At 40.6% G+C, this 13,842-nt stretch overlaps 1 protein-coding gene across 1 annotated transcript; it reads left to right on the forward strand.

The window, feature by feature from the left end:
* Positions 1-975: 975 nt before the first annotated feature.
* LOC129020841 (ret finger protein-like 4A) lies at positions 976-5,282 on the forward strand. Its single transcript, XM_054465707.1, has 3 exons — positions 976-1,027; positions 3,658-3,952; positions 4,463-5,282. Exons 2-3 carry the CDS (start codon positions 3,667-3,669, stop codon positions 5,065-5,067), a joined length of 891 nt encoding a protein of 296 aa, XP_054321682.1. The 5' UTR covers positions 976-1,027; positions 3,658-3,666; the 3' UTR covers positions 5,068-5,282.
* Positions 5,283-13,842: the final 8,560 nt, after the last annotated feature.

Raw genomic sequence — 13,842 nt, forward strand, 5'->3', positions numbered from 1 at the left:
ATGCAATGTGCAAGGATTTGAAAGAATATATGCATCTCAACGTAGAGTTTTGTGTTTTTCAATTTGCCTTCATGAGACAAAAGGAATTGAGAACTGCCTTGGCTTTGATTATGAAAGAAGAGAATCCAGCCATCACTAGGGAATGATTACTATGGAGATGATTAAATTAAAGACTAGTAATTTCATCACATCAATGTAATCATATCCTTTTCCACCCTACCTCCAGTCTCCCACTTTTACATTCTTATCCATGAACTCTGATCACCTATAATATATTTAATACATGAGGAACCCATTTTTGAACATTTTTGAAAAAGAAATTAATCTCATTTCATTTATGATGTGATGTAAGGGAAACAGTAAGGTTGTAACAATAGCTTTTACCTTTAATTTTAGATGCTATAACTAAAAAGAAAAACAGGACTTTCATTGGCTGACTGATTGTCTGGAAACAGTTTTGGGATTTCTTTTCTAAGCTTCTTAACTAGAACCTTTACATTATAGAGAAAGTGTTTTCGAGAGTTGAGTGTGGTCTGGGGAGTGTCCGATTAGTAACAACTTCTGAGTAGGTTGAACTCACCTCTTTTATTGACATGTGAAAAGGTGTTACATTTATAATAAAAAACGATTTGAAAGTCGCACCATTCATTTTAGTGGAATTTTAAATGTCACCCCAATTTTTAAGATTTTAATTACTTTTAATTAATTTTCAAATTTTAATCGAGGCATAGTATTCAAGATCTTATCTAAAAACTATTACATGGCAATATTTTGTCCTTTTTAATTAAAAAGTAACACTGAAAGCACAATCGTCTTCCTTCATGGTAAAAAGCTGTCCAATAGTAACAATCTCAATGATGGCAGAATTAAATCAGAATCTGATTGGATGAGAAAGGAGGGGGAGGGTGTGGCTAAGGTGGGTGGAGAGACTCTCTCGTATAAAAGCCCCTGGCAGCCAGCTCTCACTCTAGATCTGAGCTGTCCGCAGAAGCAGCTTGAGGCCAGGGGAGAAACTCCAGAAGGAGAGGTGAGTTCAATCTTATGGAATTCATTTTTACAAAAGGCGTATGAGAGTCTAGGGGAATGCAATAATTTCTTGATTCCACAAGTGTTGTCTGAGGCCAACTCCATGACAGACACACTGTATTTCTGGAGGAGAATGGGACCTCTGCCCTGGTGATGGTTAGGTAAGTCTTAGATTTTCAATACCAAGAGTAGAGAAATGACAATCTCCATTTGCTTGAATTTCAGCAGAATCTGGTAGACTTTCTGAAATGATGGAGAGAGGTTCCGTGGCTGTGTTATTCCACGTCAGGTTTTCCTACGGGTTTGGTATTGTTTTCCTATTCTCCCCTTCCCACAACCCCTGGCAACCATCATTCTTCTCTTGTTTTCTGATTTTTTTGTCTTCAGTTTTTACTTCCTTTGAATTCAGAAAGAGAAAGGGAAGGAAATAAAAAGCAAAGTTTGTTTAAATTATTATTGCAGAAAAGATCTGGCTGGATGCTGGGACCTACTTCTTCCAGGATGGGGATTCATTATTTATTTAATTTTTTGGAGACAGGGACTCGCTCTGTCGCCCAGTCTGGAGTGCAGTGGCTATTTTCTGATTCTATGAGATCAGTCAACTCAGATTCCACGTAACTGAGATCACACAGTGTACATTTCCCTCAGCCTCACTTATTCCACTTCCCATAACGCCCTCGGCCTTCATCCACATCGGTGAAAATGCCAGGATTTCCTTCTTTTTTATGATAGAATAATCCATTGTATATATCACCGTTTCCTCATCCATTTTTCTCCCACAGACTCTGGGGTTGTTTCCATGGCTATTGTGAATAACGCTGCAGAGAACCTAAGAGTGCAGATATCTCTTTGACATGCTGACCTCTTTCTTTCATGTATAAACACAGAAGTAGGGTTGCTGGAACACAGGCAGTTCTACTCTTCGTGTTTTCAGAAACCTCCCTACTATTTTCTGTAGCGGTTGTACCAATTCTCTTTCCCACCAACCTTGTACAAGGGTTCCCCTTTCTCCACATCCGTACCAACACTTATCTTTTGTCTTTTTGATCACAGCCATCCTAGCAGAGGGGGTGTAATATCTCATGGCGGTTTTGTTGCTGGAGGGCTCAGGAGGGTCTCTGGATGCCAGAGAGACCCCAGTCCCAGCCAGTTTCCAGATTCTTGATGCTGTCAGGAGAACGAATTCAGGGATGAGCCAGAATGAAGTGAAAGGCAAGAAGTTTCTATTCCAGAGGAAAAGCACACACTTAGGAGAGAAGTGTGGGCATGATTCTGAGAGCTGGTGGTGTGCAAAGGAGTTCGGGTTTTCTATTTTTATGAGCCCTTCTAATTAGGATGTGAACTAATCATTAGGTCTTCTAAGAAAAAAACAGAGATTTTTTGGAATTGGTGTGGTACCCATTTTGATACTACATATAGGCATGCTGGGGTCAGACGTGACACTGCAGAGTGTGTGACTTAGTGTGGTGATGACCATGGTAATTACCGTGGTAATGGTTTCAACCAGCTTAACTCACTCCTATTTTTGTAGCACCTCATCAGCCTAGGGTCCCCCTTGTCCTTGTAATTTTAAAGACAAGTGGCTAATTTTAACAGCCACCGTTTTGGTCTAATGTGAAATTGTCACTGGATACGTTCTCGATTCTCTTGTGACCACACAGTATTCCTGTCTCAGTTTAAATTGCATTTCTCTGACGGTGAGTGAAGTTGAGGTTGTTCTTCAGTACTTGCTGGTCATTGGTGTGTGTTTTTCAGAGAAATGTCTGCTCAGGTTTTTGCCCATTGGAAATTGGATTATTTTGGCTTTTTTTCCGTTTTGCTATTGCCTTCAAAAAATACCTTATATATTTTGGATATTAATCCATTGTCATATACATGGCTGTTTGTTTGTTTGTTTTTTTTTTTTCAGTTCTGTTTTTTGCTTTTTCGTTTTTTTCCCCTGCTATGCAGAAGATTCAGTTTTACCTGGTAGAACTTATTTGTATTTTGCGTCTTGTCCTTTTGGTGCACTATCAGGTTCCTCACCACATCCGGTTTGCACAATTGGGGAAGTAGAAGGTATTCAAATGGACTCCAGCACTGTCCAATAGAAACAGAAGATAACCCATATATGTAATTGTAAATTTATTTTCTGGTAGTCACATAAAACATAAGAAAACAAGCCTAATGAATTTTAACTCAAAATAGAATCATTTAACATGTGAGCAACTTTAAACGTTCTCAAGCAGATAGTTTACATTCTCTTTTCCCCATTATGTCTTCCAAAATAAGAGTGTATTTGGCTCACAGCACATCTCCATTCAGATACGCCCCATTTCAGGTCTCAGTAGCCATTTGTGACTGGTGGCTACCATATCAAACAGCTCAGATGTAGATTCCTTTACTATTTCAACTCAAAGTCTTTCGGTGAATCATGCCCTTTATTCCAATGGGTGTTACAGATATTAGAAGTTCAGGGCCTCGAGTCATTGACATTTGTATTCATGTTGTGTCTTCATCACTAGCAGTAGTGATTTTAAGTATCGTGTCATGATAGCTCTATGCTTGTAAAGATAAAAGTCCCAAGCACTATCAGCTGTTCATTCAGCTCATGGAAATTCTAATACTGTGTTCACTTTCTTTTTTCTATAGACATTTGCCATGGCTGAACACTTCAAACAAATCATTAGATGTCCTGTCTGTCTAAAAGATCTTGAAGAACCCGTGCAACTGAAATGTGGGTATGTCTGCTGCCTCCAGTGCCTCAATTCACTCCAGAAGGAGCCCGATGGGGAAGGTTTACTGTGCGGCTTCTGCTCTGTGGTCTCTCAGAAGGATGACATCAAGCCCCACTACAAGCTGAGGGCGCTGGTTCCCATCATCAAGGAACTAGAGCCCAAGCTGAAATCTAGTCTAACAATGAACCCAAGGATGAGGAAATTTCAAGGTAAGGAATCTACATGACCTGCGACTACCCATAAAAGGCACTGGGAAAACGACTTTCAAACGTTTCTTCATTAAACATAGGCAGTAGCAGATATCTAGCATCTCAAACTTGCATGCTTCACACTCAACAGCAGTTCTCACCTTTGCGTATAGCTTTTCATGGAATCTGTGCAAGTTTGTACAGTCCTTTGGAGAGCAAGCTACAGTCTTCTTTCATGTATCATATGTGCTAAACGGAAAAATAATTTTAATCCAATTATCCACTAACTGATTTCCAAAGGAATTTCTAATATGAATCAGGTGGACTTGTTACAATTATCGTATTCATGCAATCTATAGATAAACTTTAACCTCATCAGGTGGCCAAACAGGTTTCCCCAGGAAATTTTGATTTGGGAGAGAAAGGAGAATAAATGTGAAAGTGAATAACGTACTTAAGTGTTTGCAGTAAAAGGGCAGAGGGAGTCTGTAGTGTGTGTGTTTGCTGAACTACTGCTTCTTATTTCCACAGTGGATATGACCTTGGATGTGGACACAGCCAACAACTATCTCATCATTTCTGAAGACCTGAGGAGTTTCCGAAGTGGGGATGTCAGCCAGAATAGGAAGGAGCAAGCTGAGAGGTTCGACGCTGTACTGTGCGTCCTGGGGGCCCCTCGCTTCACTTCCGGCCGCCATTACTGGGAGGTGGATGTGGGCACCAGCCAAGTATGGGATGTGGGCGTGTGCAAGGAATCTGTGAGCCGACAGGGGAAGATTGTGCTTTCTTCAGAACACGGCTTCTTGACTGTGGGTTGCAGAGAAGGAAAGGTCTTTGCTGCCAGCACTATGCCTATGACTCCTCTCTGGGTGAGTCCCCAGTTGCACAGAGTGGGGATTTTCCTGGATGTAGGTATGAGGTCCGTTTCCTTTTACAATGTCAGTGATGGGTGCCATATCTACACATTCAGCAAAATCCCTGTTTGCGAGCCATGGCGTCCATTTTTTGCTCATAAAAGTGGAACTGAAGATGATCAGAGCATCCTGAGTATCTGTTCTGTGATCAGTCCAGCCAGTGCCAGTGCCCCAGTTTCTTCTGGGGAAAGTCAATCAACATTTGAACAGAATCATCTTTAGGAAGTTTCTGTGTGCCCATAGCCATAGCTAAGAACTTTTCTGCTAGATACACATAGCTACAAAGGGATAGAAGGGAAAGAGCCATCATACTGTAAACCATGAACAGAAAGCAGTTATATGAATTAGGGGAAAATGACATTGTACTTAAAGTTTGTCATGGTATTTTCTTTGAGGCTTATGTTTATATTTCTGTTCAATAAATATTTTGAAAATTCAGATTCATTTGCCAATGTTTTCTGTTTTCTGCAAGATTAGTGTACTATGTGTTATGGAAGTGATGAACTTAATAATAATTTGAATGGGACCAAACACAGTAAGTGAATTTCAAATGATAAGGACCTAGGAATACGGCAAAATTATACATGTTTATGTGTTTAGTTTAACCCAACAACTGAACACTGACATTCATTTGAAGTGCACACTGAGTGTTTGCCAGAAATGTGTGTGGTCTGAGAGAGAACTCATTAGCTTTCAAATGGAAATATTATACACCGTCTTCTATGCTGGCAAGAGAGTCAAATAAGAAATCAATAAGAGGAAAAAATTCATAGATTGTCCACATAAATGGAAATGAAATAACCACTTGTAAATAAAATGATCAAATATGAAATTACAATGGAAATTTCAGCTACTCTGAGTTGAATGAAAAGCACACATTTACAAAATTTCTAGATGCAGTTGAAGCTTGGTGAGAAACTCATAATAGGAAGAAGATACCATAATCAGCCACCTTAATTTCTACTTTAAGGTACTTTGCTAAGAGGAATTCAATTGTCAGCATTTTGATGAAAACCATCTAACAAGTATCTAGGAAGTTCCAGACTTTCTCACATCTTCCCGTGTTCTTCTGAGCCCTCCAAACGGTTGCAACCTCTGCCCGTTACCCAGTTCCAAAGTCGCTTCCACATTTTCAGGTATCTTAATAGCAGTGCCCCGCTCCTGGTACCAACATTCTGTATTAGTTCATTCTCACACTGCTATAAAGAACTACCTGAGACTGGGTAATTGATGAAGAAAAGAGGTTTCATTAATTTATAGTTCTGCAGGTCACACAAGGAACATCTCTGGTTGGCCTCGGGAAACTGAACAATCATGGAGGAAGGCAAAGGGGAAGCAAGTGGCTTTTTCACATAGTGATAGGAAAGAGAGGAAAAGGAAAGTGCTATACACTTTTAAATCGTCAGATGTTGTGAGAACTCACTCACCATCATGGGAACAGCGTGGAGGAAATCCGTCCCCATGATCCAATCATCTCCCCCCTGGTCCCTCCCCCAACACTGAGGATTACAATTCAGCACGAGATTTGGCTGCGGACACAGAGCCAAACCGTATCACTTGATATGATCCCACAGAATACTATTAATTTTCATTCAGTCTTTTATTTCTTAACAAATGGTGGTAAAGTATATATAATTTACCATCTTCACCGTTTTTAAGTGTAAAATTCAATGGTATTTATTATGTCCATATTATTTTGCCACCATCACTGCCAAAATATCCCATGGTCTCACTTATATGTGAAATCTAAAAGAAATTTGGTCTCAGAGAGTAGAGCAGTGGTTATTAGAGGCTGAGGAAGGTAGGAGGAAGTAAGGAAATAAGAAGAGGTGAGTTAATCAGTTGAGGTCAAGAGTTCGAGACCATCCTGGCCAATATGGCGAAACCCCTTCTCTACTAAAAAGACAAAAATTAGCCAGACGTGGTGCTGGGCACCTGTAATCCCAGCTACTCGGGAGGCTGAGGCTGGAGAATCACTTAAACCTGGGAGGTGGAAGTTGCGTGAAGCTGAGATAGCACCACTGCACTCCAGCCTGGGCAACAGAGTGAGACCTTATCTCAAAAAAAAAAAAAAAAAATTGACGGAAGGAAGGAATTCATAATAAACGTGGGTTTCCATTTAAAGCCAAAACATTTGTGGTAACCTCTCTCTATATCATTAGTAAAACTCTTATTTCTGCCTAAATTAAAATATGATTTGATGAAGAAGGTGTGGCCTGATGTGATTAAGGTGGGAAGAGGTACCCTCTTCAATAAAAGCCTCTTGCCCATGGATGTCACTCCAAAACCAAATTATTTCAGAAGGTTTGAAGGCAAAAAAAAAAAAAAAAAAAGCCACAATAGAAGAAAGGTAAATCCAATTCTATATAATTTACATTTCTACAAAGGGCAGAGAGAGCAAAGTGCAGGGAATTGGGTAATTTATTAATTCAGCAAGTGTTGTGTGAAGCCATGAAGCCGACTCCATGCCATGTACAGTGTGTGCCCTGAGCCCTCTGCCCTGGCAGGTATTGGCAGGACTTCAATTTCAAAACCCAGACTGGTGAAGTGACAAGGGCCTTCATTTTCCTTAATCAAATCATAGCTTCAAAGACTCTGCAGGACGCTGGTGAGTTGAGTTTTAGCCATTAACTTACTCAATTTCTCAGGTCCCGTTAGTTTTTCCCACAGCCATATGAGACCAGCTGGGGGAGTCGCAGGGTCTTTGAGTCTACACCAGCGCTGTTCATAAGAAATATACTGTGACCCATATATGTCATGATAAGTTTTCTAGATACACTAAAGAAAATGGAAAGAAATATGTTGAATTAATTTTAATATCCAAAAGATTTGTCATTTTAACATGGAACCAATATTAAACAGCTATGAATGACGACTTTTTTCATCTAACATCGTGACAGTCTAGTGTGTATTTTATAGTCACGGTATGTCTCAATTGAGATAAACTCCATTTCAGGGGCTTGCTAGCCACATGCTGTTGGTAGCCACCATATTGGACAGCCCGGATCTAGACCCTTTCACCACTTCAACTCTATGTGGAATAATGAACGATATTCTTCATTCCAGCTAGCATTTGAAATTCAGAAGTCAGCAGCCATGACTCTTCATGTCTGTACCCGTACTGCCTGGTACAAGGGATATCACATAGTAGGTACACAATCCCGAAAGTTAAAGAACCCCAGTTCATTCATCTCGTGAAATGTCCACGAAGAGGCACATTTTCCCCCCAGGCAGCAGCCACGGCTGAACATTCGTGAGAAGAAAGTTGTCTTAACTGCCTGGCCTGTCTCAAGAAACCTGTATTCTTGAGATGTACATACATCAGCTGCGTAAATTCACTGAAGATGGAGCCCCAAGCGGAGGGTGTATGGTGCCCTTTCTGTACCATGGTCACTCTGAGAATGAGATCAAGATCAATTATCAACCAGGGAAGCCAACTTCCACAATCAAGGAACTAGAGCCACATCTGAGATCTGTTCTATAGCGGAACCAAGGATGCTGAAGTTCCAAGGTAAACTATCTGCTCCATCTAGACCCTCCCCACAAAGGGCCTAGGGAAAAGCAAGTGGGCAAATGCCTCTTCACTTGATATTAGCTGGATTCTGGCTCCTAACATTGTATGCACCTTTGAGCAACAGTGGTTCTTGCCTCTGAGTACAGAACCACCTGGAGATTTTTAAGAAAATATAATATTCAGGTCATGCCCTGGCCCTGTGCTGTTCAACAGGGTAGTCACTGGTGGCTCTGGACCACGAGAAATGCAGCTGGTACCTAGTGGAAAGGATGCTATTCTGTACGTATCGGGTTCAATGAAATATATTACTGAAGTTAATCTCACAAGGTCTTTTATATGTTTTTGAACGCAGCTACTAGTACATTTACAATGAGACATGTGGGTTATGTTATATTTCTTCAGGCAGCAATGGCCTACAACTTGAATATTTGTTAAATTGTCTGAGGATTTTATTAAAATGTGCATTCTGGTACTACACCTCTGGGATCTCCTGAGACTCAGGATTTCTGACAAGAGCCCAGAAATTTATGACAAGAGCAGCTGATGCTGCTGGTTCCTGAATCATGTGTCGTTTTGGGTATTGTTTTCCCTCCTTTACTAAGTTCTTTTGTTTTTTTCCTTCCAACTTGTATTTCAGGTTCATGATGGTACATGTGCAGCTTTTTGTGACATGATAAACTGCATGCCTCAGGGGTTTCGTGTACAGAAAGTTTCATCACCCAGGGAATGAGCACAGTACCTGAGAGGTAGTTTTTTGATTCTCGCCCTCCTCCCACCCTCTACCCTCGAGTTGCCCCCAGTGTCTCTTGTTCTCTTCTTTGTGTCCATGTGACCTCAGTGCTCAGCTCTCACTTCTAAGTGAGAACACGTGATATTTGCTTTCTTGTTCCCGTGTCATTTCACTTAGGACAGTGGCCTCCACCTGGATCCGTGTTACTGGAGAAGACATGATTTCATTCTTTGACTGTGTAGTATTGCATGGTGTATACGGGCCACATTGTCTTTATCCAGTCCACCACTCATGGCCATCCAGGTTGATTCCTTGTCTTTGCTAGTGTGGATGGTATTGTGATGAAGATTTACGTGCATGTGTCTTTATGATAGAAAAATAGGAATCGTGAAAATTTATACATTTCATTGGTGCAGATTGTTTTACTCTAATTAGTCTTTTTTTTTCAAGTTGGAGACTCACTCACTCTGTCGTCCAGGCTGGAGTACAGTGGCACAATCTCGGCTGACCGCAACCTCTGCTTCCTGGATTCACGTGATTCTCCTGCCTCAGACTCCCAAGTAGCTGGAAGTACAGGTGTGTGCGACCATGCTGGGCTAATATTTGTATGTTTAGTAGAGACGAGCTTTCTCCATGTTGGTCAGGTTGGTGTGGAACTCCTGGTCTCAAGTGATTCACCCGCCTCGTCTCCCCAAAATGCTGGGATTACACGCAAGACCCGCCGTGCCTAGCCTTCAATTAGATTTTAATGACATTTGTAAAAACAAAAAAAGAAATGGAAAAACTTCTGTGGAACCTCTGTAGTGAGATTTCATTTCAGTTATTTTACTTTATGCCCCTCAACTTCTAATTAGTTCATTTCTAAAATTTCTCTTTGGTTATTGATATTTTCTATTCTGTGAGGTGTTATTCTTCTAATTGACTTCAGTTCTTTGCGTGTTGTTTCCTGTAGTTCTTTTGGTCCTCCTTAGACAAGTAATTTAGTCTGTGGAGAGGAAGCCCAATGTCTTGAGTTCTCATAGACATTTCTTTCATCTTGTGAGTTGTAGACATTCTGTTCTCTTTGTGTGCCTCCTATTTTTTTTGTTGAAAATTGGAAGTTTTATGTGGCAGACGCAGATCAGATTCTCAAACGTCACAGGTTTTTTTTTTGTGTGTTATACTTGTGGGCTGTAGTTTTCTGTTTTTGTTTTGTTTTGTTTGGACTTAAGGAAACTATTTTGCAAAAATTCTGTTTTTTCTCCTTTGTGGTCTCAGCTCATCCTGACTGACACTTCTCCTCACAGAACTTGGTGACTAGAAGACCCACGGGAGTGCTTCCTCATCTTCTGGGCAAAACACAGAACCGAAGGAATCGTGAACAAAAGAATTCAGAGCCACGGTTGAGCAATAACATGTCCTGCCTGGTTCTGAGCCACCTCATCCACGCCGTGGCTGGACTGACAGTGGGGCTGCATGCTGGGCAGTGGCTGAGGGTGAGACCAGGATTTCCGGGTTCACCTCAAAGCCGTTTACCGTGCCAACACTGACAATGAGAGAAAGGAACACAGTTTCCTTTAGAAACTGAGCCAAGCCCTGGGTTGTCAGAAACTCTGAGCTTCTCTTCATTGTTAAAGACAAAATGTGGCACATATACATCATGGAATACTATGCATCCATAAAAGAGGATGACTTCATGTCCTTTGCAGGGACATGGATGAAGCTGGAAACCATCATTCTCAGTAAACTATCACAAGATTGGAAAACCAAACACCGCATGTTCTCACTCATAAGTGGGAGTTGAACAATGAGAACACATGGACACAGGGAGAGGAACATCACACACTGGGACCTGTCGGGGGGCGGGGGTTAGGAGAGGGATAGCATTAGGGAGAAATACCTGATGTAGGTGACGGGTTGACGGGTGCAGCAAGCCAACATGGCACACGAATACTTATGTAACAAATCTGCACGTTCTGCACGTGTACTCCAGAACTTAAAGTATAATTAAAGAAAAGAAAAAGAAAAGTCTGCTTGTACAGTGAACAGGTCCTGGGGATCAGAAGCCACCGATGCCAACCATTTATGTCTGGTTCTGTGACACGCCTGCAGGGACAGGGCATGGAGAATAAAGCCCTCGCTGACTGGGATGTTGAAGGACAGGTTTATTCAAACACAGAAGACCCTTAAAGTACTGAAGTGTACATGAGAGCGGGCAAGGAAATCTTTACCAGTGTCTTAATAGAAGGCAGCAGAGCTACTTTCTGTGAAAAGATGCAATTGGAAAAGATGTTGAAAGTGTGTGCCGGCAATCCTAATACGCTATTCTGTAATTCTGAATGGAAGAACACCTCCCCGAAGACGTGAGCATGAATGCAATTCCAGGCTGAAAGATATTTTGGGAGAATATTCCAGAGGCAAGTCAACCCACTGGGCTTGGTGGTTTTCACAACAGAGGCCACCTGGTATTCTGAAAGAGAACATAAATTTTGTTCAGGACTTACTGAAAGCAGATAAAATGTAAAAGATGTTAGGGATCAGTGCTCCATGAACATGGGTCCATAAAATTACAAGCTGGAGAATAACTACTCCCATAAATGTGAGTCTATTTTAAAAGGATTTATATAGGAAAATAAACTAATTAGAATTATGCAAGAAGAGATAAGCATTTTCTCTCTGCATGCATATGTGTAGATATGGTATGTGTGTATACATGGACATACGTGTGGCAGATTATATTATAGATTCCGATCAGTGAAGAAATGCAATGTGCAAGGATTTGAGAGAATATACGCATTACAACGTTGAGTTTCGTGTTTCTCAATTTGCCTTCATGTGACAAAAGGCATTGAGATCTGCCTTGGCTTTGAATATGAAAGAAGAGAATCCAGCCATCACTAGAGAACGATTACTATGGACATGATTAAATTAAAGACTATTAATTTCATCACGTTAATGTGATTATGTCCTTTTCCACCCTACCTCCAGTCTCCCTGTTTTACATTCTTATCCATGAACTCTGATCACCTATCATACATTTAATACATGAGGAACCCATTTTTGAACATTTTTGAAAAAGAAATTAATTTCATTTCATTTATGTTGTGATGTAAGGGAAACAGTAAGATTGTAACAATAGCTTTTAGCTTTAATTTTAGATGCTATAACTAAAAAGAAAAACAGGACTTTCACTGGCTGACTGATTGTCTGGAAACATTTTTGGGATTTCTTTTCTAAGCTTCTTAATTAGAATCTGTACATTATAGAGAAAATGTTTTTCAGAGTTGAGTGTGGTCTGTGGAGTGTCCTATTAGTAACAACTTCTGAGTAGGTTGAACTCACCTCTTTTATTGACTTGTGAAAAAGTGTTACATTTATAATCAAAAAGTCTTTGAAAGTCACACCATTCATTTTAGAGGAATTTTAAATGTCACCCCAATTTTTAAGATTTTAATTAGTTTCCAAATTTTAATCAATAGGCATAATATTCAAGATCTTATCTGAAAATTATTACATGGCAATATTTTGTCCCTGTTAATTAAAAAATGGCACTGAAAACAAAATCGTCTTCCCTTATGATAAAAAGCTGTCCAAAAGTAACAATCTCAATGATGCCAGAATTAAATCAGAATCTGACTGGATTAAAAAGGAGGCGGTGGGTGTGTCTAAGGTGGGTGGAGAGACCCTCTCGTATAAAAGCCCCTGGGAGCCAGCTCTCACTCCAGATCTGAGCTGTCCGCAGAAGCAACAGGAGGCCAGGGGAGAAACTCCAGAAGGAGAGGTGAGTTCAATCTTATGGAATTCATTTTTACAAAAGGCGTATGAGAGTCTAGGGGAATGCAGTAATTTCTTGATTCCACAAGTGTTGTCTGAGGCCAACTCCATGACAGACACACTGTATTTCTGGAAGAGAATGGGACCTCTGCCCTGGTGACGGTTAGGTAAGTCTTAGATTTTCCATACCAAGACTAGAGAAATGACAATCTCCATTTGCTTGCATTTCATCAGAATTTGGCAGACTTTCTGAAATGATGGAGAGAAGTTTGGTGGCTGTGTTATTCAACATCAGGTTTTCCTACGGGTTTGGCATTGTTTTCCTATTCTCCCCTTCCCACAACCCCTGGCAACCATCATTCTTCTCTTGTTTTCTGATTTTTTTTCCTTCGGGTTTTTGTTCCTTTTATTTCAGAAAGAGAAAGGGAAAGAAATAAAAAGCAAAGTTTGTTTAAATTGCTATTGCAGAAAAGATCCGGCTGGATGCTGGGACCTACCTCTTCCGGGATGGGGATTCATTATTTATTTAACTTTTTTGAGACAGGGTCTCGCTGTGTCGCGCAGTCTGTTGTGCAGTGGCTATTTTCTGATTCTGTGAGATCAGTCAACTCAGATTCCACATAAATGAGATCATACAGTGTACACTTCCCTCAGTCTCACTTATTCCACTTCCCATAACGCCCTCGGCCTTCATCCACATTGGTGCAAATGCCAGGATTTCCTTCTTTTTTATGGTACAATAATGCATTGTATGTATCACCATTTCCTCATCCATTTTTCTCCCACAGACTCTGGGGTTGTTTCCATGGCTATTGTGAATAACGCTGCAGAGAACCTGAGAGTCTAGATATCTCTTTGACATGCTGACCTCTTTCTTTCATGTATAAACACAGAAGTAGGGTTGCTGGAACACAGGCAGTTCTACTCTTCATGTTTTCAGAAACCTCCCTAGTATTTTCTCTAGTGGTTGTACCAATTCTCTTTCCCACCAACCGTGTAC

Source organism: Pongo pygmaeus, chromosome 20, assembly GCF_028885625.2.
Source record: "Pongo pygmaeus isolate AG05252 chromosome 20, NHGRI_mPonPyg2-v2.0_pri, whole genome shotgun sequence".
Taxonomy (NCBI): domain Eukaryota; kingdom Metazoa; phylum Chordata; class Mammalia; order Primates; family Hominidae; genus Pongo; species Pongo pygmaeus.